This window comes from Eublepharis macularius, chromosome 11, assembly GCF_028583425.1.
Source record: "Eublepharis macularius isolate TG4126 chromosome 11, MPM_Emac_v1.0, whole genome shotgun sequence".
NCBI classification, from domain to species: Eukaryota; Metazoa; Chordata; class Lepidosauria; order Squamata; family Eublepharidae; genus Eublepharis; species Eublepharis macularius.
Genome location: NC_072800.1, coordinates 14,922,448 through 14,946,537, shown reverse-complemented (window position 1 = coordinate 14,946,537; position 24,090 = coordinate 14,922,448). Strand labels below are relative to the sequence as shown.

The following is a 24,090-nucleotide window of genomic DNA, read 5'->3' as shown; positions in this document are numbered from 1 at the left end:
GTAAGCAGGTTGTTGTCACTGGCTGTTTCCACACAACTTACTGGCCTCTGGAATGTTGTGCAAAACACACAGAAGATAGTGTCTTCTCGCGTGAAATCGTGCCAGGAAGATGCTATCATCCGGGAGTTTTGCACAACCGCGTCTTCCTGGCGTCATTTTGCACGAGAAGACGCTATCTTCCACGTGTTTTGCGCAACGTTGCAGAGGCTGGTAAGTCGTGTGCAAATGGCCATTCTGTTTGGGGAAAAGTGACACGCTGCACTCAAATTAGGGCAAAACTAGCCCCTCTGATATTGGGTGGCCCGCTTTTCCTTCACAGGGTTTCCACGGCAGCTGAAATGGGTCTTGGTGTGCACGCAGAGATGCTCCCATAAACCCTTGCCATATAAGCTCTTTACATACTGCACACACTGCTTGTTAACAATGATGCACGTTGTGCTAATTATGAATAATAAGCGAGTCTGGGTTCTCAATATTCGGTGTAGGACTTTCCAGCCCCAAAACATCCATCTCACCTTTCAAATGCTCGACTTGGCTTCGGAGTAACAAGAAGTTAAAACAGAGCCAAAAAAGGCCGGAAAGATCACTCAGACAAATGCAATTGTACCCATCACCAGTAAAATGGCAGCACCTCCCCGCCCCTCTGAAATCAGATGATCTTACCAGGTCTCCTAAAAGCTGTTGGGTGCATGAATTCTGGATGCACGCGAGAGGCATTTATTTTAGTGGCTATTTATCTTGGCTTTCTGAGGAATTTTGGCAGTTGAACTTACTGTGTTCAAAGGCGTTGGTCAGATGTGAGCTGATCACTCGGTCTGTTCTGTGTGTGCTGAACGGCTGTGAATGCCAGCCAGACAGGCTTGCATTGGGCTTTTGCAACACTGCGCATGTGCAAAGACGCTGCTAATTCAACCCAATCAGCAGCCATTAGCATCACTAAGGACTATGTACATGAACAACAAAGGTTAGGATTTTATTAAAACACGGCATTTCTTGATGACCGTGATTTGATCTCTATTTAAAAAATTGTCTGCTGAGTGGAGCAGTTAATGCAGCAAGAATGGAAGGTTACTGTAAACGGGGCTGTGTGAGAACATGTATACAAGAAAAGCCAATTGCACTGTATTGCATAGTTAGGAAGGACTGCAGTGAAACAACCTGTTGAACAGCCACGGACAGGTTTAGAGACAGTCAAACCAATGGTTGAAAAACCAGCTCCCTGTTTCCAACTGGTGAATGCGATTTGAGCTGAGTTAGCAGTTGCTCAAGCACAGGGTTGGCGCCTCCACTGAGGCAAGCCTGGAGATTGCCTCCAGCGCGGAGGCGCTGGAGGGGGCGCTGGGGGCGGCGGCGCACGCTGCAGAGCTGGCGGCAGCAGCGTGCAGGTGGCTGACTGGGAGGGATGGGAAGCTGTCCGCGTGCCACCCTGGCCACCTGCCAGGCCTGGCCCGCAGCTACTGCAGCCTCCCAGCTCTCCTGCGCTGCTGCCGCTGCCAACACACACTCCTGGCCGGGAGCAGCAGCTGCGGGCCAGGCACAGCAGGCATCCAGGGTGGTGCATGGAGCAATGGAGCGGGAGGGCTGGGAGGATGAACACGTGCCTCCCCAGCCCCCTGCCATGCCTGGCTGGGCCGGCAGCCTCTCAGCCCTCCCGCCCAGCCACCCGCCTCCCTGCAGTCTGGGTGCGTGTGCAAGGGGGCAGGAGCAGTCCTGGAGTCGCCCCCCCCCCGGCCTCAGGCGCCAGAAACTCTGGTGCCAGCCCTGCTCAAGCATCTCCGCTGAGGAAGGGTTCTGTTCTCTCATGCATGAGGGGCGATGTAGAAATTGGACTCCCAGCTTCATTCGTGAATACCATGGACTAATTGAGTTAATCTGACCTTGCTCCCGAGGCTTGCTCTTAGGGATCTGTCGCCTCCTTTCTCTTGCAGGACATTCAGATTTCATGACCAACCTGCAATGTCTGCTCAAAGGCTGTAAAAATGACTTCATAAGACAATTCCTTCTCTCGGTCCTTGAAGGAATCCATTTCATTCAAGGTCACTACCAGGTTTGTATGACCTCCCCCCCTCCATTTAAAATTTACTTTGGAATATTATTTTAATGTGTTGGCCTCTTCTTTTTAAAAAGTTTGCTTGTGTTCTATTCTTGATCAATACTTGAAGTTTGCTAAAGAGGGGCGGGCTGATTAGCAGTCTTACCTACCTCACAGAGGTTTTGTGAGGCCAAAATGCGGGGGGTGGGGAGCAGGAATGTATGCCATCTTGACTTCCTTAAACTTTGTGTGTCTGTTATGTGCCTTCAAGTTGCCTCTGACCTATGGTGACCTGTATCAATGAAAGACCTCCCAAACATCCTCTCATTAACAGACTTGCTCAGATCCTGCAAACTGGAGAACGTGGCTTCTTTTAATGAGTCCAGCCATCTCATTTTAGGACTTCCTCTTCTCCTATTGCCTTCCACTTTTCCTAGCATTATTGACTTTTCCAGAGAATCTTGTCTTCTCATGATGTGACCAAAAGTACAATACATATTGGAAACTTAATGTGTTTCCCTTTGGGGGGGGGATCATTGTAACCACTTGTTGATGATTCGTAAGTAATGGTCACTGACCATAAATGAAACGATCTCCTCAGTGGAAGATTGGGAAAAGATTTTATAGATTACTCAATAAATATATTTGCTGCTGCTCTATCTACATGTATTTTTATCATACTCTTGTAGTTTTGACATGTGTTATAATTTTAGTTTTTTATGGTACTTTTTGCTAATGATGCTTTTAAAAATTGTTGTTAGATGCCTTAAGCAAATTGGTTTGGGGGAAAGTGGAATAAGAATAATTTTAATAAGTTTGAAAGGGGTGGGAATGCAGTTTCTAGAATAAAGCTGCAAAAGACTGTTAAATTTTAGGATGGGAAGTAAGAATGCACAGAGCTGGTTATGATTCGCCCAAACTCTTTGTTTATTCTCAGCCTGAGCCATTAATTTATTAACCACAAAATTTTAATTGGCCACAGCTTTCATCTCTGAAAATATAGCTTTGTGTTACTTATGGAGTCCAATTGTTTTTCTCCTCTCTCCTGCAGCTCAGCGAGAATAGATCATCACCTCCCATGCAAGGGATCTGTGAAAACTTTGTATATCTAAAAAAGAAGCTTTCCAGTACTTTGGCAGAGTTCCAAAGAGTCTTATACAACACCACCAATAAAAACTGCGAATGCCGACGTGTCTCAGAAAGCATCCAGAAACACATTGAAATGTAAATGTCTCCCCTACTTTCCCAGGGTCGCACATTAACAGTGTTTTCAGACACCGGGATGTTTTTGTTTCTTCTTGACTTGATCGGTGAATGGGGAATGCTCGTAATGGCCAAACCTCACTTCATCGCTGATGGAATGGAAGGAGTACTCTGTGCTTTTCAGAAGATCATTTGCCTGCACAGCCTTTCTTCATTAGCTACAGGCAGGGCTTTTTTTCTGGGAAAAGAGGTGGTGGAACTCGGTGGTGGACCGCACAATGACGTCACTTTGGGTCAGCTGGAACAAGGGGGGGAGTTTTTTAAAGTTTAAATCGCCCTCGTCGAAAATGGTTACATGGCTGGTGGCCCCACCCCCTGATCTCCAGACAGAGGGGAGTTCAGATTGCCCTCCATGCTGGCGTAGAGGGCAATCTAAACTCCCCTCTTTCTGGAGATCAGGGGGCGGGGCCACCGGCCATGTGACCATTTTCAAGAGGTGCTGGAACTCCATTCCACCACGTTCCATCTGGAAAAAAGCCCTGGCTACAGTCACTTGCAGTTATTATATGCTCTTCTTTATGATATTGCTAGGAAAATAAAGCACATAAGAGACACATTGCACACCTGTAGAGAGAAACGGCACCCTGGCCCATGGGGCTGCTGTTGGTAACAACAACCAGGATGGTTTACATCAACCGTGACAGTGTCCAAATGCAGTGATTTATTTTTCAGCATAGATATGAATGGCAGCTAAATAACATTCATTAATAATAACATTCGATTTATATACCGCCTTTCAGGACAACTTAACACCCACTCAGAGCGGCTTACAAAGTATGTTGTTATTATCCCCACAACAGCTGTGAGGTGGGTGGGACTGAGAGAGCTCCGAGAAGCTGTGACTGACCCAAGGTCACCCAGCTGGCTTCAAGCGGAGGAGTGGGGAATCAAACCCAGTTCTCCAGATTAGAGTCCCGCGCTCTTAACCACTACACCAAACTGGCTGTCTGTTCAGCTGTTCAATTTTACAGAAGAAAGCTGAAGGGATGTTCTTGTGGATAGTCTTGGGGTGGGGGTTAAACATTCCCTTCAGCTCCAATATCTCTGGCAGGAGCAGATTGTCCTTCCCGCCGCTGTGTTTCACATTACAATAGTGAGTGATTCCGCACACGTTGGATAATGCACTTCCAATCCTCTTTATAGATCATTTGGAACGGATTTTTTTGTGTGCGGAACAAAAAATCCACCTCAAACGATTGATAAAGTGCATTGAAAGTGCATTATCCAACATGTGCGGAATCAGCCAGTGACTTCCATATAACTCAGAGTCTCTTTATATGAGACATCTGACACATGAAGAACACATGTCAGGAGATGCAATGTTAGCCGGGAAGAGTAGTTTAAAAAGACAGAGCCAGAGTAAGGGCAAAGGCGTTGCTATACACTGGAGCTGTGTGAAGGGGCTGTGAAAGGCCAGAAGGGAAACTTCAGCCCATTATAACCTCTCCAGGTCCAAGCCCGGCTCTGGAAGGCAGCTCCAGCCCATTTCCGTTCCTGGCTGACCTCTGGTTGCGATCGCACACAGTTTTAGACTGAAGAGGTAGCCTTTGAGGAGGCAAAGGTGAAATTAACAAGCTCTCTGAGGAGCGATCACCTCCCGCTCTGTGTGAAGGGGCTGTGAAACTTCAGCCCATTATAACCTCTCCAGGGAAATGTCAGCCCTTTATAACCTCTCCAGGTCTAAACCCAGCTCTGGAAGGCAGCTCCAACCCATTTCCATTCCTCGCTGCCCTCTGGTTGCGATCCCACACAGTTTTAGACTGGAGGGGTGAAATTGACAGAGCCTTCGGGGAGACAAAGATGAAATTAACAAACCCTCTGAGGAGCAATCTCCCCTGGCTCTGTGTTTTTAAACTACCCTTCCCGGCTAACATTGCTTCTCCTTACACTTGATGAACATGCACCGAGGTGTCTCGTGTAGAGATACTCTCAATGGCAGCAATTGAGGACTGATTGCTTTAGGGTGTGGTGGAATGCTGAGGCCACTTTTATAATAATAGGTACTACTGATACGCAAACAGAGTTCTTCCTGAAAATTATTTTTTGTGTTTCAGGTTAACAGAGGCTGTACAGGCCCCCCTGGCAGGCCATCCACTGATGGCTTTCCTTCGTAACTTCAGCCTGCCCACTGGTAAGACTTCTGAGTCCTTTGTGAAAGTTTGTAAAAACAACTGGGGTATGCAGTCACTGGTTCACAGTTGCACCCTTGTTTAACAAAACAATTCATCAATCTTAAAACAAAGGGCTGAAAATAATGGTTCTCAGTGAATCTGATATAACAGCCATGGCTATTAGTACAACTCATTTGTAGCTGTATGTATAAATAATTTTATGCATGTGGCATGTTTATCACATATCTATTTAGTCACAAATTAATATTAGCTGAGTTTTATGTGCATGTATTCTGACTGAGTATTCCCCTACCCCCATTATAGTTTTTTAAGGAGCCCTGAATATTGTGGTTGTGTTGGTTATCCCGTCAGAAAATTATATCTCCTTTCGAAGCTTCAAGGTTCCTTATAGGAATAAACATATAAAGCCAGTTTTAAGACTCGAGTGTTGACATGCCTATGTTAGACACACTTCTGGTAGCATTCACCCTATCTTTTATGCTACAAGGACGACTCATGCACCTAAGGCAGTCCCACGGATGAGATGTTCAGAGCTCTGAAGCCATAGACCATGTTGCCTTAGCTCACGTTAATCCAAATGTGGCATGAGGCATTGCATATGGGCAAAAAAGGGGTCATGCAATCATAGGGTTCCCAGGTCCCCTGGTTGGGGTAGAGGATCCCTCACTCCCATCCTCTGTCCCCTGCCACCTCTTACCTGGTCGGTAGAGGCAAAAGGTGCACGGAACAGGAACGGGAACTCTGGAGCGCGCTCTTGCATGCTCTGGAGCTTCCGTTGCTGCTCTGGGAATGACATCATTCCTAGCACGACAAGGAAGGGAAGGCACCTGTGGGGGTATTTATTTTAAGCAAAAATACCCTCCCGTAGGGGCCTTCCCTTCCCAGTTACGCTGGGAATGATGTCATACTCAGAGCGACAACTAAGGGAAGGCCCCCTTGGGGGTGATATTTTTACTTAAAATTGGCCGTCGTTCCCAGCATGACAACGAAGGATCTGGAGCAGTTAGTTTCTCCAGCCCCTTGCCCCACCCCACAACCCCTCCAGAATAATGCTGCCTTTGTTTGGGCCCTCGGGGTCCTGGCAACCTATCTAAACAGGAGAGGGGGCAGGAGGCCAGTTTGGTGTAGTGGTTAAGAGAGCGGGACTCTAATCTGGAGAACTGGGTTTGATTCCTCACTCCTCCGCTTGAAGCCAGCTGGGTGACCTTGGGTTAGACATAGAATCATAGAATCATAGAGTTGGAAGGGGCCATACAGACCATCTAGTCCAACCCCCTGCCCAGTGCAGGATCAGCCTAAAGCATCTCTGACAAGTATTCATCCAGCCTCTTCTTGAAAACTGCCAGTGAGGGGGAGCTCACCACCTCCCTAGGCAGCTGATTCCACTTTTGAACTACTCTGACTGTGAAAAAGTTTTTCCTAATATCCAGTCGGCACCTTTGTGCATGTAGTTTTAGCCCATTGCTTCGCGTCCTACCCTCTGCTGCCAACTGGAACAGCTCTTTGCCCTCCTCCAAATGACAGCCTTTCAGATATTTAAAGAGAGCAATCATGTCCCCCCTCAACCTCTTCTCCAAACTAAACATTCCCAAGGCCCTCAGCCTTTCCTCATAGGGCTCAGTCTCCAGACCCCTTAACATCCTCGTCGCTCTCCTCTGCACTCTCTCGATTTTGTCCACATCCTTTTTGAATCCTTTTTGAAACTTTTTGAGTCACGGCTCTCTGGAGCTCTCTTAGCCCCACCCACCTCACAGGGTGTTTGTTGTGGGGATAATAGTGGCATACTTTGTAAACCGCTCTGAGTGGGCATTAAATTGTCCTGAAGGGCGGTATATAAATCGAATGTTGTTGTTGTTGTTACTTACCTTTCTGCGCCCTCCTCTCAGCAGACATTTTGCCTCCCTCCCTACCAAGGGGCAGCACTAGAATAGTTGGTTGCCATTGTGGGCTGAGTGAGGATTTTGAAGAGGGGGAGGCCACTTGATTGGCATGGATACAACCTCTTTTTTTGCCCGCTCTGTGCTGGCTCTGAGATGGGAGTTTCTAAAAATGCCTGTAAAATAAAATACTGGTTAGGCCAGAACTAGTTGTCAGGAGTAAGGTGGGTTGCCTGAACAGGGTTGAGCGGTGATAGGGGCCATTTTCACATGTCTTTAACATAGCAAGATACCCACGGAAAGCTTCCTCGTGTGTTTTTGATGCCGTCTGTCATGAAGGTGCTTTCATGGCTGCCTGCCTCTGGTTTGTAAATGGATGGCATCAAAAATGGCGCGAGGAAGCCGCCAGACGAGGCCGTCACATGCTGTGCAGCTAGATGGCACTGCGAGGGAGTGCCCTTAGTGCTGAGCACAAAATGTAAGCCCCTCCCCAAACACTGAGTCATATTTCTTATTAAGTCCACAAGGATCAAGTCCAGCCACACCTTAAAGACCAATAAGATTTCCCAGGATACAGGGCCGGCTCCAGCGTCGCTGGCACCGGAGGCAACTTAAGGTTGCTGCTGTGTGTGTGCGTGCGCACTCGCCAGACTGCGTGATGACATCACTGCATGTGACATCATCACGCAGGGCTGGCGCAGGCATGGGGGGCCTTCCAGCCCTCCCGTTCAGTTGCTCTGCAGGCCAGGCACAGCCGGACGTGCTCCTGGTTGGGCACAGCAGCTGCGGGCCAGGCGCAGCAGGTGGCCAGGGTGGTGCACGGTGGCACGCGGCGGCATGCGGTGGCGCGCATCCTCCCAGTCCTCCAGTTCAGATGCTCTGAGCGCTACCCCAGCCACCTGCCGCGCCTGGCCCGCAGCTGCTGTGCCCAACCAGGGCATCCGGAGCAACTGAGCTCCGTGGCATGTGCCCCTGCTCCTGGGCCGGCACCCCCTCCGGCGCCTTAGTGCCCGAGGCGGCTGCCGGCCCAGCCTCAATGGGCGGGCTGGCCCTGCCAGGATATCAGCTTTCCAGAGTCAAGCTCTCTTTCTCAAATATGAGATATCCAACCAAAGGATCTTGACTCTCAAAAGCTCGTACCCTGGAAAATCTTATCGGACTTCAAGGTGATGCTGGACTTCACATCTATTCATCTGCTGCAGACAAACACCGCAACCCACCTGTGATGGACAGGAGGCTATCCTGCCCCCAACAGCTAAACAGTCAATCAGCTGTCTGAGCAGCTGGGCCTGTAGGAATGCTGCTCCAGCATCCAATCACCTTGTTTTGGGTCGGAGGGAAGCATGGCAGCTGGCAGTCCCGGTCTGCTTCAGCAAGAGAGCAGATGGTTTTGTGTGTGGGTGTGCCTGGTAGCATGGCAGAGAGGCGTCACTTTACTTTGGGGAGAAGACCTAGTGCCCAGTTTTGAGGCCTTCCTTGGATGCTGGTGAGCAGGCCTGGAATAGTTTCAGTCTCGCCCTGTTCACATTACAGTAAATTCAGTTAAAATCTGCATGCAAGTGTGTACCCTATTTGTAAGAATCAGCTAACGCGTGTTCACTTTATACATGAAACTGGGGACCAGACCTAGACAAATGCAGAGTTCAAAACACACATTCAGCTTTGCATGCACTTGATGTAATACAAGAATTACTCAATGGATGTATAAAGAAAAACCAAGGGTTCACTGCGTTGATTCCATGAGCATGTCCTGAGCAACTGTTCCTTTGTTCCCAAATTCAAAGAAGCATGAGACCGCCCAAAGTTGATGCCCTCTTCTGGCTTTTCGCAAGCATGCCTGTTTGTAGTAGAAAAGAGCAGCCGCCCCTACAAGACTAAAAAAAATTACCGTAGGGTATGAGATTTCATGAGCCACAGCTCACTTCTTTAAATACCTTGATCTCTCTTGATCTCTCTTGTGCCTGTTTATGATGCAGATGTGAAAATAAAAGACTGCCTGCAGAACAGCACCGAGTTGGTCCGGGAGCTCCGTTCCTTAACCAACATTTCAGACAATACTATCAATACTGTCATGGAATCCAGTATTTCATATCCAAAGGTATGTGATGGGGAGAAAAGGATGGTTTGTCATGTGGTATTCCTGCTTTCATGTGGTTTTTGTACTATGGCAGAAAAGATTGAGATTTAAGGAGCAAGCCTAAGCAGGTCTGCTCAGAAGTACAATTTTATTCAATGACGCTCCTAGGAAAGTGTTTTTAGGAGTACAGCTTTAAAACCCCAGTTCATGTGTTTCTAGAGTTGTACGACAGGTTCTTCACTGTGATAAGAACAGTCCTACTTGATCAAACCAGTAGTTCATCTAGCCTACTCTCCTGACTTACACAGTGGGCAACCAGTGACTCTAGAGTAGAGATGGGCACGAACCGAAATACGAACCAAAATTAAGCACAAACCAGGCTAGTTTGTGGTTCACAAACCACAGTTCGTCAGATCCCATTTCTAATGAACCGCCACGAACTTTAGGCTGGTTTGTTTGGGTCATTTTTTGGTTTGTGACTGCAGACAGCCTGGTGCCAATCAATCAGTTTCCTAGGCAACAGGAGATGGACTTTCTGCACACCTTCTGCTGACCCGGAAGTGACCTTCTTCTGGCCCGGAAGTGACCTTCTGCTGATCTGGAAGTGACCTTCTGCTGACCTGGATGTGATGTTTTCACAAACCAAAAGAACTGTTTTGTGAACCAGGGGCAGGTTCGTGGAAGTTCATGGTTTGTGGTTCATGAAATTTGACAAACCACAAACCACATGGTTTGGGGTTTTTTCGGTTCATGCCCATCTCTACTCTAGAGAGCCAAAATAGAGCATAGAGGCTGAGGCCTTCCCTGATATTGCCTTCTGACGCTGGTAATTCAAAGGTTTTCTGCCTCTGAATTTGGAGCTTCCCTTTAGTCACCATGGGCAGTGGCAGCCACTGATCGACTGGTCCTCTGTGAATCTAGCTAATCCTTTTTTAAAGCTGTCTAATGTTTAGACCATGTTCTGGGAACATCTGTTAAGAAGAAACCATAAGGAAGCGAAATGAAGCTCTTCTCAAAAGGAGCCGTAGCATAAAAGCACTCCGAATGTATATTGTGCTCCAGACATTCATGGACTAGCATTATGTTTTGCATAGTAAAGAAGAAATCTATGTATCTCAACATGAGTGCTCCCCTCTGAGTGTTATGGGAAGGGGCCCTGGCTCAATGGTCAGAGTGTTTCCATTTTAAAAAAGCCCAGCTTCAGTCCCTGGCATCTCCGGTTAGATGTCATGGCCAAAATACGTGTGATTATGGATCTCTGTCAGTCACTTGTGTGTGCATGCAAGCCGCAGTTTGGATTGAACCCATGTGGCTAGGGAAAAGTGGATTTAACCCTTCAAGTCACACTCAGTTTTGCTAGTCAAAACTGGACTACCTGCACTGTTGTAAGGAGGGTGGCTTTTAAAACCCAGCTTTCTCCCTTTAAAGCCCTCTAACTGCATAGGAAACCAAATAATGATTACCAGCCAAGCAGTGTGAGTGTGTGGGTTGTAGGGTGAAATCCCCTCTCCCAGTCTTGCATGGCTCGGATCCAATTTTGACTGCACGTGTGTGCTTTGTACCCAGTGCTGAGATCTCTGTCACGGCTCTCAGAAAGGTCTGTCTGTGTCTGATGGATTCTGGGTCCCTTTTGCTTTGCAGTCCCAGAAGTCATGTCTCTTCTGGCTTAGTTCCACTAGGATGCATTCCCAGGGCCTTTTTTCTGGGAAAAGAGGTGGTGGAACTCAGTGGGTTGCCCTCGGAGAAAATGGTCACATGTCTGGTGGCCCCACCCCCTGATCGCCAGACAGAGGGGAGTTGACCATTTTCTGATGAACCGCCAGGACATGTGACCATTTTCAAGAGGTTCCAGAACCCCGTTTCCCCGTGTTCCCCCTGAAAAAAAGCCCTGTGCATTCCTGTGTTTCCTACAACATTGAAGGACTCAGGAAGGTGGCTCCCAGGGAGGCTATGTCCACATCTTCTCACTGCATGCCATGTTCTCCTGCCTTTCTCTTCCTGTGTACATCTGGCTTGGAGTGGCGTTATGTCCCGAGGCAATTTTTATTTTCTGGGCGACATAAAAGGCGCGTGGCACACCGAGTCTATTCTCAGTATTCTTCAACTCCGCATGTTTGTTTTTGTGCTCATTAGGAAGGAATGGGAGTAAGAATGATATGAATCACCAGATCAGTCAAGTGGCCACTGGATGTCACTGGTGCTCTACTAGCAAAGGCAGGCACAAGAGAACTTCTTCTTTCCTCCCGAAGCCTCGCTGTTTAAAATTCAGTTTGGATTTGGAATCTTCTTCCAAGACAAACATAATTCTAATTTTAGTTGATTTCTATTTGTTTTCCATCTCCTTCGGTAATGAGAGTAACCAGTGTTGTTGCTTCTTAATTGATTTAGCTAGCTCCAGACAAAAAAGATCCAGTAAAAGGAATTTGACTAGAAACTCCCTCTTCTTTTGAATTATGCTGCATTTCAGGACTGAATTTTTAAGTTATGCCTACAGAATACCAAAGGAGAATGACTGAGATGACTTAGGAAAGCTGTAAGGCAGCTATGTAGGGTAAAGCGTATGATAGGAGTTATGGGAGGATATTTAACAGGAGGGGCCCAAGAAGGGTTAGTTAGCCTTTCTAATGCTTGGTCTTAGGCAGAACTAGTTTTGTAAGTGTGGCACTTTCATCACTTCTCAGATGATTAAAGGAAAGTCTTGTATAAGGGAGCAGTTTGTGTGTCCTTTACAATAGCCAGCTTAGTTCTGAAAATTCTTGGTCAGTGGGTAGAACAAGGAATGAGGAGACGGGGTGGGACCAGGGAGACAGTTTGATTCAGACATCTTACATTATGTCTTCTGACATCTTACACGAGAACGCTCAAGGATAGAGAGACGTTTTGATTATAAGATATGGATGTCCACTTAAATAAGTTTATTCTATCCCCTATAAATATTGGATTTTGAAATTTGTATATGTTGGTATTTGATAAGGACTTGTATCAAAACTATTCGTGCTCTATTGTGTAACTATTTTATTTTCTGTTTTTCGGTACTTCAGGCTGAATGTTGGTCTAGTGAGTTATAAGCTTACTCCACAATCTTTAATATTCACAGTCTTTAATATTTCAAAATTCAAAAAAGTATATAGAGACGCCATGCTAGCTGGGAAGCTAAGTTTAAAAAGGCAGAAGCGAAGGTTCTGTCAATTTCCTCTCTCTACAGAGTCAGCAAAGATCACTCCTCAAAGTGTTTGTTAATTTCCTCTTTGCCTCCCCAAAGGGGAGGTGAAATTGACAGAGCTTTCAGGGAGGCGAATTGGAAATTAACAAATCCGCTGAGCAGCGATCTTTGCTGGCTTTGTAGAGAGAGAAAATTGACAGAGCCTCATTTAAAACTACACTTCCCGGCTAACATTGCGTCTCCCTTCACTTCAGCAGCCTTGCATAAGAGGTCTCATGTAGTGGTCAATGAGGAAAGCCTGGAAGGATTTTGCAGGTCTAGGGTGAGGGTGGGAAGCTCAGAGTGTGGGATCAATAGGGTAGAAAAACCTTTCTAACCTGCATTGGATGCCTCAAAATATTAAACGGAATGCATACTACTAAAATATTGAACGATACGGTAAAATGCTTGACCATACTGAGGTTCATGTGGCAATGCTCTGTAGGCTGATCCTGCATTGGGCAGGGGGTTGGACTAGAAGGTCTATATGGCCCCTTCCAACTCTGTGATTCTATGAATGCATAAACTTTGTTGTTGAAACGGATGAACTGTCCATATCTTCTGAAAACTTACAGGTGGAACAATGGCCCATGTTTCTAGTCTGCAAGCCCTCTGTCTGGACAAAGGACTACAAATAACTCCCAAAATCTTTTTCTCTTAGTATAATGGAGAGAAAAGTGCACCTTTTAAGTGCTACTTTTAAGACAATTGTGTTGCTCTCACTTTTACTTCCTCTCCTCTAGTTGTATTTAGACATCTCTTATTTTCATTCCAACAGTTTCTTTCCAGCACCCTCACAGCTGCTTTGGTGGGAAGATGCGATGTGGAAGCGCTTAGCCCCTTGCTGATGTTTCCAACGGGGGACAGTACTGCGGACGCCGTAAAGGAACTTTGTTCTCTGCCACCCCAGAAATGGTACACAGTGATTGTACTCCTCCTGAAGAACCTCAATGTGCGCAATGTCATTTATAAGGTGAGCGGAATCAACACAATTTCTCTGCACCTTTTTGTAAGCGGATAGAGAAACTGAAGGCTGGAAGGGTTACTGAAGACAGCCCCACAGAGCTGCCACGGAAATATGCTTTACAGCCAAATTTGAAGTTAATCTTACCAGAGGTGGGCACAGTCTGGAAAATGGAGCAAAATTTTGCACGTTCCGGCCAAGTTCGTGATTTGCGAACACACAGTTCATTGGGCACACTTTTTTTTTTTTTTTTTTACGAATTTTGGTCATTTGGGCTGATCTGTAGTCCTTGAGTCCAGACATCTGGGCGCCAATCTATCAGTTTCCAAGGTAATGGAGAGGATGTCCAGAGACCTTTTGCGGCCCTTAAAAATTTAATAGGCAGCTCTGCCTGCTGAGCAGAGAGCTCTAATTCTGCAAGGGAGGGGTGGATGTTCTGTCACCAATCTTAGCCCTCAAAACCTTGATAGGTAGCTCTGCCTGCCAACCAGAGAGCTCCCATTCTGTTCTATGGAGCAAGAAGCAAGAATGAATTCCCTAGGCAACAGAGGGGTGGATGTTCTGCAGCCATGGCAACACCAATCTTAGCCCTCAAAACCTTGATAGGCAGCTTTGCCTGCCAACCAGAGAGCTCCCATTCTGCTCTATGTGAGCAAGCAGGAAGAATAAATTCCCTAGGCAACGGAGGGGTGGATGTTTTGCAGCCATGGCAACACCAATCATAGCCCTCAAAACCTTGATAGGCAGCTCTGCCTGCCAACCAGAGAGCTCGCATTCTTCTCTATGAGAGCAAGGAGCAAGAATGAATTCCCTAGACAACAGCTGGGAAGGTGTCTATGTGGTGAATGAGGGGGTTCTTCCCCCACCCTTTTCTGTTTGATTTTGCTTCTTTGCAACTTTTTGGTGCTGCTAGCCAATGCAAGTCAATTGGCATTTGTGACTCCAGTATCTACTGGAAGTTTCCTGGGGTGGCTACTTTGGGGGTCTGTAACTCGGACGTCTGAAATGCAATCTTGACCAAACTTGTAGGATGGCTGAAGGAAAAGCTGCTAAAGATTCTCTGTGAGTTTGGGCTCTCTGGGTGTGAAGGGGGTGGAGCCAGGGCTTCTAGAAGAGACCAACCACGGACCGGCAAACAGGTCCGTGAACAGGGCTGGTCCATGGAAAGTTTGAGGTCTGTGGTCAGTGAAAATTGACAGACCACGGGATGGTGGTCCATGGGGTTTTCCCAATCCATGCCCACCTCTGCTTCTTGGAATTGGAAGACTTTTGGAGGGACTGGAAAATCTTTTGATATAGGAATTTCCTGGGAGAGGACGGGGCTCGCCCATCCCAAAGTTGTAACTGGATATTGCCTGAAGTGAAACTTGAAGCCATTTGGCGGTCCTTTCCTTTAGGCAAAACTTCAGAGGGACTTCAAAGGAAGTCAACAAGATTTTGTTTATGACAAGTGAAATTTCTGTAAGGGGGAGGGGAATTTCACATTCCTAGTTCTGTTCATCCGTTTTACCCCGTCTTTCATGCCATGACTTCAGGGCAGTGAACATGTTCCCCACAACTCCGCTGCCATTTTATCTTCACAACACCTTGTGAGATAGGTTAAACTAGAATAGAGTAACTTGCCCAGTGAATTCACAGCTGACTGAAAACTTTCACCCCAGACTCCAAGGTCCTAGTCAAATGGTACCCACTGTACCATATTAGTTCTCCACCCTCATAATGTTTGTACATCATTTTATATAGCTATCAAGACTGGAATCTGAAGAGTTAGTTTATGAAGTCTAAGGCCTCAGGCACTCACAGTGGTGTTTTTTCTTTGAGCAGCAGATTCTCTTTCCACATCACTTTTATGAACATTTCCCCATATTTATATCCTGCCCATCCTTTGAGGTAGTGTGCCTTGGGGTAACCCATTTCCCCCTTCCTATATGATATGTAACTAAGGAAATAATAATGATAACATTCGATTTATATACCGCCCTTCAGGACAACTTAATGCCTACTCAGAGCGGTTTACAAATATGCTACTATTATCCCCACAACAAAACACCCTGTGAAGTGGGTGGGGCTGAGAGAGCTCCTGAGAACTGTGACTAGCCCAAGGTTACCCAGCTGGCTTCAAGTGGAGGAGTGGGGAATCAAACCCGACTCTCCAGATTAAAGTCCTGCTGCTCTTGCTGCCAAGTCTACCTAGTGAGCTTCATGGATAAGGAGGGCTGCTTCCACACCAGGGTGGTTTTTTCATGGAACCCTAGTTGCTGATGCCATTCTGTGTGAAACTGCCCTTGCCACAAGATTGCAGACAGCCTAGGGTAGTACGTTTTCTCTCCAATGCTCTCCACTTTCACTAGTACTTCACCAAAATGCTGCAATTGTTCGTTTCCCCCTTCAAACTCAAGAAACTGCTGTTGTTAATAGTGTCCTGTCCAAGAAACACAATTTTTGTAGAGGTTTAAAATAAAGTGGGGTTTTTGTGTGTGCGGAAGGAACAAGTTGTGCACAAACAGAGGATAACGTCATGTGGAAACATGGGGAAAACCCCCCCGGTTGTGTGGCCTAAACGTGGGAAATCCCAGGTCTGCCCAATGAAAGTCCAGCAGTAGTTACTGTACCTCACAGGCTCTAATATTTCATATGTAGAATCCATGCACATGTGAAGAGTCTAGATACCATGTTTCAATTCTTTTGTGGCTGATCGGTTATGAAAAGAAGGAACTTTGCATTTGTGAGAAATGGAGGATTTCGTTTCAGCTGATCTGCCAGTGTTGTAAGCAGTGCTAAAGAGATGCTGAAAAATATATAGCCTCTCAGTATCTGATATGCATATATTTTGGGATAATGTTAACATTTTCTTCTTTTCTTTAAGATCAAAATGCCATCTGAAGTAGACAAGTTACTCGGCATGCTGTTGGATGTTGTATCTAACATCAGTTCCCTTCTAAAAAAAGCTCAACGTATCTTTGAAAATCTTCCTGCATTCCTTGAAACACTGAAAAGCACATCTATGCTTGATATTTCTTCTTTTCATTCGGTATGAGCATAATCTTTCTACCTCTAGTTTTCTACTTAATGTTCTAGACTAATTTGGACCCATGCTTCTTTTAAGGATGCATGCAAAATGATGTGGAATCTTTGAAGCAAACATATATCATACATTCCTGATCACAGGATGGTGTGGAAAAATATATCAGTGATGAAGGGAGTTCTGACTCTTGAAAGATAACACCCTGGAAATCTAGTTGGTCTTTAAGGTGTTCGTGGTGTTAGTGGCCCTACCCACTTTCACAATAACAGGGCAACTTATAATTATGGAATATTGTAAGTCCCTCTCCTCATACGTTTAAAACACAGACAAGCTGCCTGGCTAGGCAGGAAATGGAAAAGTACTGGAATGTGAGCCGTGAGGGAAGGTTAGCTCTCAGCCCCATGCCTCGGAGATCTGCAAAACCATAGAACAGTGGAGGTCTCCAGAAGTTGTTGAATCAATCCATTCACGCACCCTTCCAATCCTCTCCTTATCCATTCTCCCATTTGGGCCATTCAGGGCTCTGCTAGCCTCATCTGTTCAGCTATCGTGAGTCATCAATCATCTTTTTACACTTTTAGTTACTCTCAAAAAAGGCACAATCAGTATTTCCCAGCTTTATTGTCTCACCTCAGAGACAGATTCCCAATCCTTTGTCTCACCTCTGGTAACAGCCATTATGCCATTGTTTTGGGGGAGGTGCCATACTGCTCCAGGGTATGTTCTAGAGTATAATTGGGCTTTCCTTCACCATGCGTGCTTTGAACCCGTGCATGCACCCTCAGACTGCATATCTGATCCCTGCTTCTTGACACAAGTGCTGGTCACTGAAGCTTCTCTTCTTTGGACGTCCTCTTCTGCACTGGTAATTATAGCTCAACCCTGCAACTCTCTCCAATTTTCCTCCCTGTTTTTCTAGTTAGCTCTTTTTTGTGTGCTGTGTGTTTCCTATGCAACTGATCTTTATTATTTTAAATAAAAACTCCTTTTTGATTGAACATCTGCTTCATTATTGAAAGAGTTCTCTAGATGAACAATCCCCGTATACATAGGCGTGAAAGATCCTAAGTTACCCCTTCTCTCGCTGCATCTCCTTGTTGCTAATTCCTCCAATCCACAAGGAGACCTCATCAGGTAACAGTGGACCCAAATCTTGTTCTTCTGGGAAAATATATTGGATTCTGCTACATCCAAAAACTTGGGTTTTTGGATCTCTTCCCATGGCAAAAAAATGCTGAGTCCTTCCTAAGCCAAGCCCATCAGGGAAATCATGTAATACAGCTCTTGTTGAACAAGATCGGGGTCTAGTAGCACCTTAAAGACCAACGAGATTTCCAGGGTATGAGCTTTCAAGATTACAAACCAAGATTTGAGTCCAGGAGCAGTATGCGGGGCTGCCCTTAAGCCTGATCCGGAGATGCAGCGGTGCGTGTTATTACAAGAGTGCCAAATAAGGCTCATATAACACCGTTGTTACGCGAGCCGCATTGGTTGCCAGTGGAGTACCGGATCAAATTCAAGATTCTGGTATTGACCTATAAGGCCCTGTGCGGACTGGGACCAATGTATCTATGGGATCGTCTCTCCCCATATATTCCCCAGAGGACACTCTGATCAGGGGACAAACAGCTGTTGGTGGTCCCTGGCCCCAAGGAGGCCCACCTAGCCTTGACTAGAGCCAGGGCCTTTTTGGTCCTGGCTCCCACCTGGTGGAATGCTCTGTCTGCTGAAATCAGGGCCTGGCAGGACCTACTATCTTTTTGCCGGGCCTGCAAGACAGAGTTGTTCTGCCAGACATATGGCTGAGGCTGGGCCCCTGCCGGCCTGGAAAAAAGGGGTGTATAAATCTCAACCCTCCCTGTGAAAGCTGCCCACCATCCTGTTTTAAATGTGTTGTTTTAATGAACATGAATTTCTAATTGTATTTTAATTGTATTTTTAATATGTTGTTATCCGTCCTGAGCCCACTCGCGGGGAGGGCGGAATACAGATTTGAAATAAATAAAATAAATAATAATAAATAAATAAAGACCAACAAGATTTCCAGGGAATAAACTTTTGAGAGTCAAGCTCCCTTCACCAGATACTAGGGAGCTCGACTCTCAAAAGTTTACATTCTAGAAATCTTGCAGCTCTTGCTGGACCGTACCAGCTCAGATTGTAGTAGTAAGTGGACCATATCATTTGATCACTCTTCCATATTAAAACATTCCTTGTGCACCGAAAGGTAGAATGTCATGGAGAAGGCTATGAGTCTTTCATGGGCAAAAACGTTTTGACGTATGAGTGCGATCAGTGCTGAAATATCTGACCTGCAGACTGAAATGGTACGGTCCCAGGAAGAATTGGTAGCACATGATTTTCCTGCTTGTGCGGCTCAGTTCTTAATAAAAAAAAAAGAAATAGTGGAATTGCATGTTCCCATGGGCCCTGTCTCCTCCCTCCCCACACAAATGCTTATTCTGTAATGTGCCACGCACAGTCTGATGACTGTAGATGAATGATAATGATAACATGTTTTGTCTTGAAATCTCTATATAAGTCATGATCTCTGCAAATAGCTTTGAGGTTACTTATTTTTACTCTAGCGCAGATGCATATACTACAATTCTGATACAGCGTAATAAGAGCCATGCCTTGCAAGAGTGTGCATATGTCATTGAGAAACAGAATTATCAACCACTCAGGCAGTTTTAAGTTGGGGGGGGGGGTGCTATTTGGACAGCTGCTTAAAGAGCAAGAGACAAGGCGGATTCCGCTCCTTTAGCCAGTTTGTTAAAAATGATGCACCACCTATTAATACGCAACATTGGACTCTGTTAGTAGAGCAGTCCGAAATTGCTGGACTCTGCTTTCTGGCCCTCCATGCCTGGACCTTCCCTGGGCTTTGATTCACAGGCTCTGCCCAGAGGCCCCCCGCCCAGCTTCCATAGTTTTTGATTCCAAGAGCTGACCAATTTATGCAAAAGTAATTCAATCTGAGAAGAGCATTATAGCAAGTTTTACCTTCAGATTTTCCTTGTCAGTCATGGAACTGACTGCTCTTGAACTTTGGAGACCTTAATCAAAGTTGACTAGGGCAGACTTTTGATTAATGCTGTCATCAGCTCTGTTGAGAGAGAACGTCTGGAATAATGGTTCATAAGAATAGCTTTAATGAGTCTGACCTGTGGTTCACTTGGCTCAGTTTCTCAGCACTGGCAAGAGCCGGTTTGGAATGCTTCAGAAGAAGTAGATGTGAATAGCTGTTGGAATTTTTGCAAGTGTCCTACGCGCAGTTATGAAAGAGTTAAATTGTTGTTCTGTTTGTTTAGTCAGATAGCTAGTTGGCATAGGACCACTTAGGCATCGAGAAAGTGGATGTCTTTAGTCTTAATGAGGGAATCCAGGATTGTCTATTGGATGAGCCAGTTTATCGGGGGGCCATTAGCCAGCAACATATACTAAGGTTTTATTGCTCTTTGTTCAGTCTGCTACTACACTTTTACTACTTCACTAGACCATGCAGTCTAAGCTCAGTCCACTTCTCTTTGCAGTCTAAGCTTTTCTCTCTCTAGTACCTAGTTGAGACTATCAAGATGTAGTCAGAAACTGTTTGTTGTTTTTCCTAGAAATGTACCCTTTTTACCCTATTATGTACAGATTCCGCACACATTGGATAATGCACTTCCAATCCTCTTTATAGATCATTTGGAACGGATTTTTTTGTGTGCGGAACAAAAAATCCATCTCAAACAATTGATGAAGTGCATTGAAAGTGCATTATCCAACGTGTGCGGAATCAGCTGTGGTAGTAAAGTATTTTTATAGAGCTAGAATCACAGAAGTCTGTCTCCTTATTTCCATTGCATTATTATCAAACTCTGCTACTCTGCAACCTTACATCTCATTGCTGTGCAATCCCCCACAATAGCCTACACTTCTGCTCCTCTTCTTGTATTGTGATATTTTGGTGTGTCCCCGCCCCTGTCTGGGATGTTTTATGCTTGGCTTTGTAATCTAGAGTCCTCTATGAAAACCCTGGTGGGGAGGAGGGAACAATTTGTTGATTTATTGATTTTATTTATTGATTGATTCAATTTTATTGAAAAACTGATATTTCGATCTATCGCTTGTCAATTTATTTCCCATGTCCTCTCATTGGCCTTTCTGTCTCCATCATTGATTTTCTTGTTTATTTATATATATATATTGGTAGTAAGATATTTGCTTTAATCTATATCCAAGTTTCCTCTCCTTATTTTCTTTACCAGGGTGTAAAAAAAAAAAGGGGGGGGACTGTGTCTCGGTACAAGCACAACAACTCATAGAAATAGTTGTGTTAGGAATTTCTCCTCCTCCTTAGCTCTGTCCTGCTTTGGAATTTTGACTCACTTGATATCACGTCTGTGCGCCAGTCTTCCAGCAGCCCCACAGAAGGGAAGAGAAGAAACTGGCAGGCTGATATCTTTGTTGGCCCTTCTTTCATGTTAGTGTCAGTCGAGTCTCTCTCTTCTGTACATGTTAGTGTCTCTGATAGAGAATCTCTCGACACGAGACGCCTCGGTCCATGTTCGCCAAGTGTAGGGAGCTGCCTTCCAGAGCTGGGCTTGGACCTGGAGAGGTTAGAATGGGCTGAAGTTTTCCTTCTGGCATTTCACAGCCCCTTCGCACAGCTCCAGTGTACAGCAATGCCTTTGGCCTGCTGCCGGCTCTGTCTTTTTTAACTACCCTTCCTGGCTAACATTGCATCTCCTGATACATGTTCTTCACATGTCAGATGTCTTGTGTGGAGAGACTCTGAGGGCCAAGCTACAGGTGATGAATGACACTTGAACGGCAAGTGAACCGACTCACGTGGATCAAGTGGAGCGCAAGTGAACAGGAAGGAATACACGTGAGTCGGTTCACTTGCCATTCAAGTGTCATTCGTCACTTGTAGCTTGGCCCTGAGTCACCTCTCTCTTTTCTCTACTCTCTCCAGCCATTTATTTGCCCTGAGTCTTTCTGTTCTGTGTTCTTGCTGCTGGGCTTTAATCTAGCGATAGCCAGGAATAAAATTCCAGTTTAGTAAGTGGCTGAATATAACCTGCCTTTTTCCCCTCTGCCCTGATGAAATTGATAGGTTACAATACATCCTTGGGCCAAGAATTATTGAGACAGTTGGCTTTCTCTTCTTTCATTACCTCCACGAAGACTGTGTACCATTTTCTTAGTTCTACCCTGACATTTGGCAACATTTGAGTTTCGATTGAAATGGAATGTGCCAAAGGAGTTGAGGCATGCACTAAATTTTAGATGCAGTTGCTGAGAATTCAGCTTGTCTTAGCAAAACAACCCAGGAGGATAGTGCTGCCTGAATTGTGTGATTTTTGGATCTGCCATGGAGCTAGGGAACCTGTCTTAAGTATCTAAAGAAGGGAGCTCCAGCTCTTGAAAGCTCATGCCATGAAAATCTCGTTGGTCTCTAAGGTGCCACTGGATTCAATTCCTACTGTTTTCCAGAAGACCAAAACAGCTACTCACCTAACTCTGTATAGAGTCACTCCAGTCTATGCCCACTGATTTCAGTGGGTTTAACTGGGAGCCTCTCTGCATAGCATTGCACTGTAAGCATCGCTGTGCTTCTTTGTTGTCCCTATGACTTTATATAAATGAGTCAGTTCACTAGAAGATGGGAGCGGTCTGCCTCCTTACAGTGAGCAATTATGTCCGTTTGCAGGGATGCAAAAAGTCACAGGAGAAAGAGAAAATCCCACCCTTCCCAAATCTCACCCCTAAGCTTGCCAAATCTGGGTTGAAAAATTCTAGGAGATTTGGGGGAGGAGCTGGCCCAATTAATTAATTAATTAATTGGCCTAATTAATTGATAGGCCCAACTAATTAATTAATGCATTAATTGCATTATTTCCTTAGAGGTACATATATTAGTGAGGGGTATGGGTAGATGTTCGATCCCTTCAAAACTCAAAGGGGAAATGAGAATTTGATTGTCCTATTCGTGCATTCAGATCACCCGTTATGAGGTAGATGGAGAGCGTTTCAATAAGGAGAGAATAAAGTTAGATAATTTATTCCAATGGTTCCTAAGTGTTGAGTCATCTTCAAATGGAGGAAGATAAACATTAACTAAAGTCAGCGTTAGATTAGTTGAACGGATTAGCAAAACTTGGGCTAGAGGAGGAAGAGGGTCCACTGGAGTTATTTCAAGGCATTTATTGGCTTTGATCATAGTTGTTAACCCAGCTTTAGGTCTGCCCTTGGAGGTGTTCCTATGAGCAGCAAGGTTAAATGAGAGGTATCCAGGAATATTAACCTCCAGCTCCGACCAGGTTTCTTGAAGTAATATGCAGTCATAGTGGGCAACATTATTTTTAGTCCATTTTTCTCACTGAGACTCAAGGCATATTACATAGTATAAGTCAATGCGAATATTGGCTGGGGCATTCAGCACCGTTGTACCTGTGCCATCTGCTGCTCCTATGAGGATGAGCCACTCAATGCCAATGCAGTTGCCTTGGAGCACTGAAAACAAAACGCCTTCATGTGTGACATGCACATCCCTTCTCACTAATGGAGTTAATGCTACACTAAGGTTCAGTGTCTCCTGTTGGGATGCTATTAGTCGGTTGCTGTTAAGGAAAACAGTTATAGATGCTGTCCCCTGCTGCCAGCCCACTGCCTGCTTGCGCCGCTGTTCTGTAGCAAGAACTAAACCTGCGCTGCTGTTCCATAGTAAGAGCTAAAGAACATAGACTTTTTGGTGTGTGTGTCCAGGGAGTTGTTACAACTTCAGTTCCCGAATTATTTCACCATTCCAGAAGTGGCTTTATTAAACTGAACCAGTGGTTTCTGGGTGTATTTATGGCTCGTTTTGTTTTGCACACCTCTCGTCTACAGTCACCAACTCATTTCTCTGAGCCATTTCCTTGGCAATGGGAGGGACCTCTGTGGGGTATAATGCCATAGTGAGAACCAGTTTGGTGTAGTGGCTAAGAGCGGCAGGACTCTAATCTGGACAACCAGGTTTGATTCCCCACTCCTCTGCTTGAAGCCAGCTGGGCGACCTTGGGACAGTCACAGCTCTTCCAGAGCTCTCTCAGCCCTCCCCCCACCTCACAGGGTGATAGTTGTGGGGATAATAATAACACACTTTGTAAACTGCTCTGAGTGGGCATTAAGTTGTCCTGAAGGGTGGTATATAAATTGAATGCTGTTATTATTATTTTCCAAAGCGGCATTTTTCTCCAGGGGAATTGACCTCTGTAGTCTGAGATCAGTTGTAATTCTTGGAAAACTCTAGGCCCCTCCTGGTGGATGGCAACCCTTTTTTGAAGTTGGCAGTCCGATTTTCCTGGTGTTGACAGTCTCTTTGCTGCTCAATCATTAAAATGTAATTTTTTCAGAAAGGTTAGTTATGCATTTCATCATCAAGCTCTGTAGGAAGGCCTTGTAGTTGGAAAACAGACTTTAATATGAGTTTTCGTGAGGATCACAACAAGAACTCAGAACGTTTTGTAGATACTTTCATCATGGAAA

At 45.5% G+C, this 24,090-nt stretch overlaps 1 protein-coding gene across 1 annotated transcript in view; it reads left to right on the top strand.

Annotated features, from left to right (window-relative positions):
• ABCA13 (ATP binding cassette subfamily A member 13) overlaps positions 1-24,090 on the top strand; it is a 345,676-nt gene that overhangs the window by 75,646 nt on the left and 245,940 nt on the right. Inside the window, exons 19-23 of the mRNA XM_054991725.1 lie at positions 3,084-3,256; positions 5,350-5,426; positions 9,281-9,402; positions 13,362-13,556; positions 16,414-16,578. Coding sequence (XP_054847700.1) covers positions 3,084-3,256; positions 5,350-5,426; positions 9,281-9,402; positions 13,362-13,556; positions 16,414-16,578 — 732 coding nt within the window. The remainder of the gene's footprint in view (positions 1-3,083; positions 3,257-5,349; positions 5,427-9,280; positions 9,403-13,361; positions 13,557-16,413; positions 16,579-24,090) is intronic.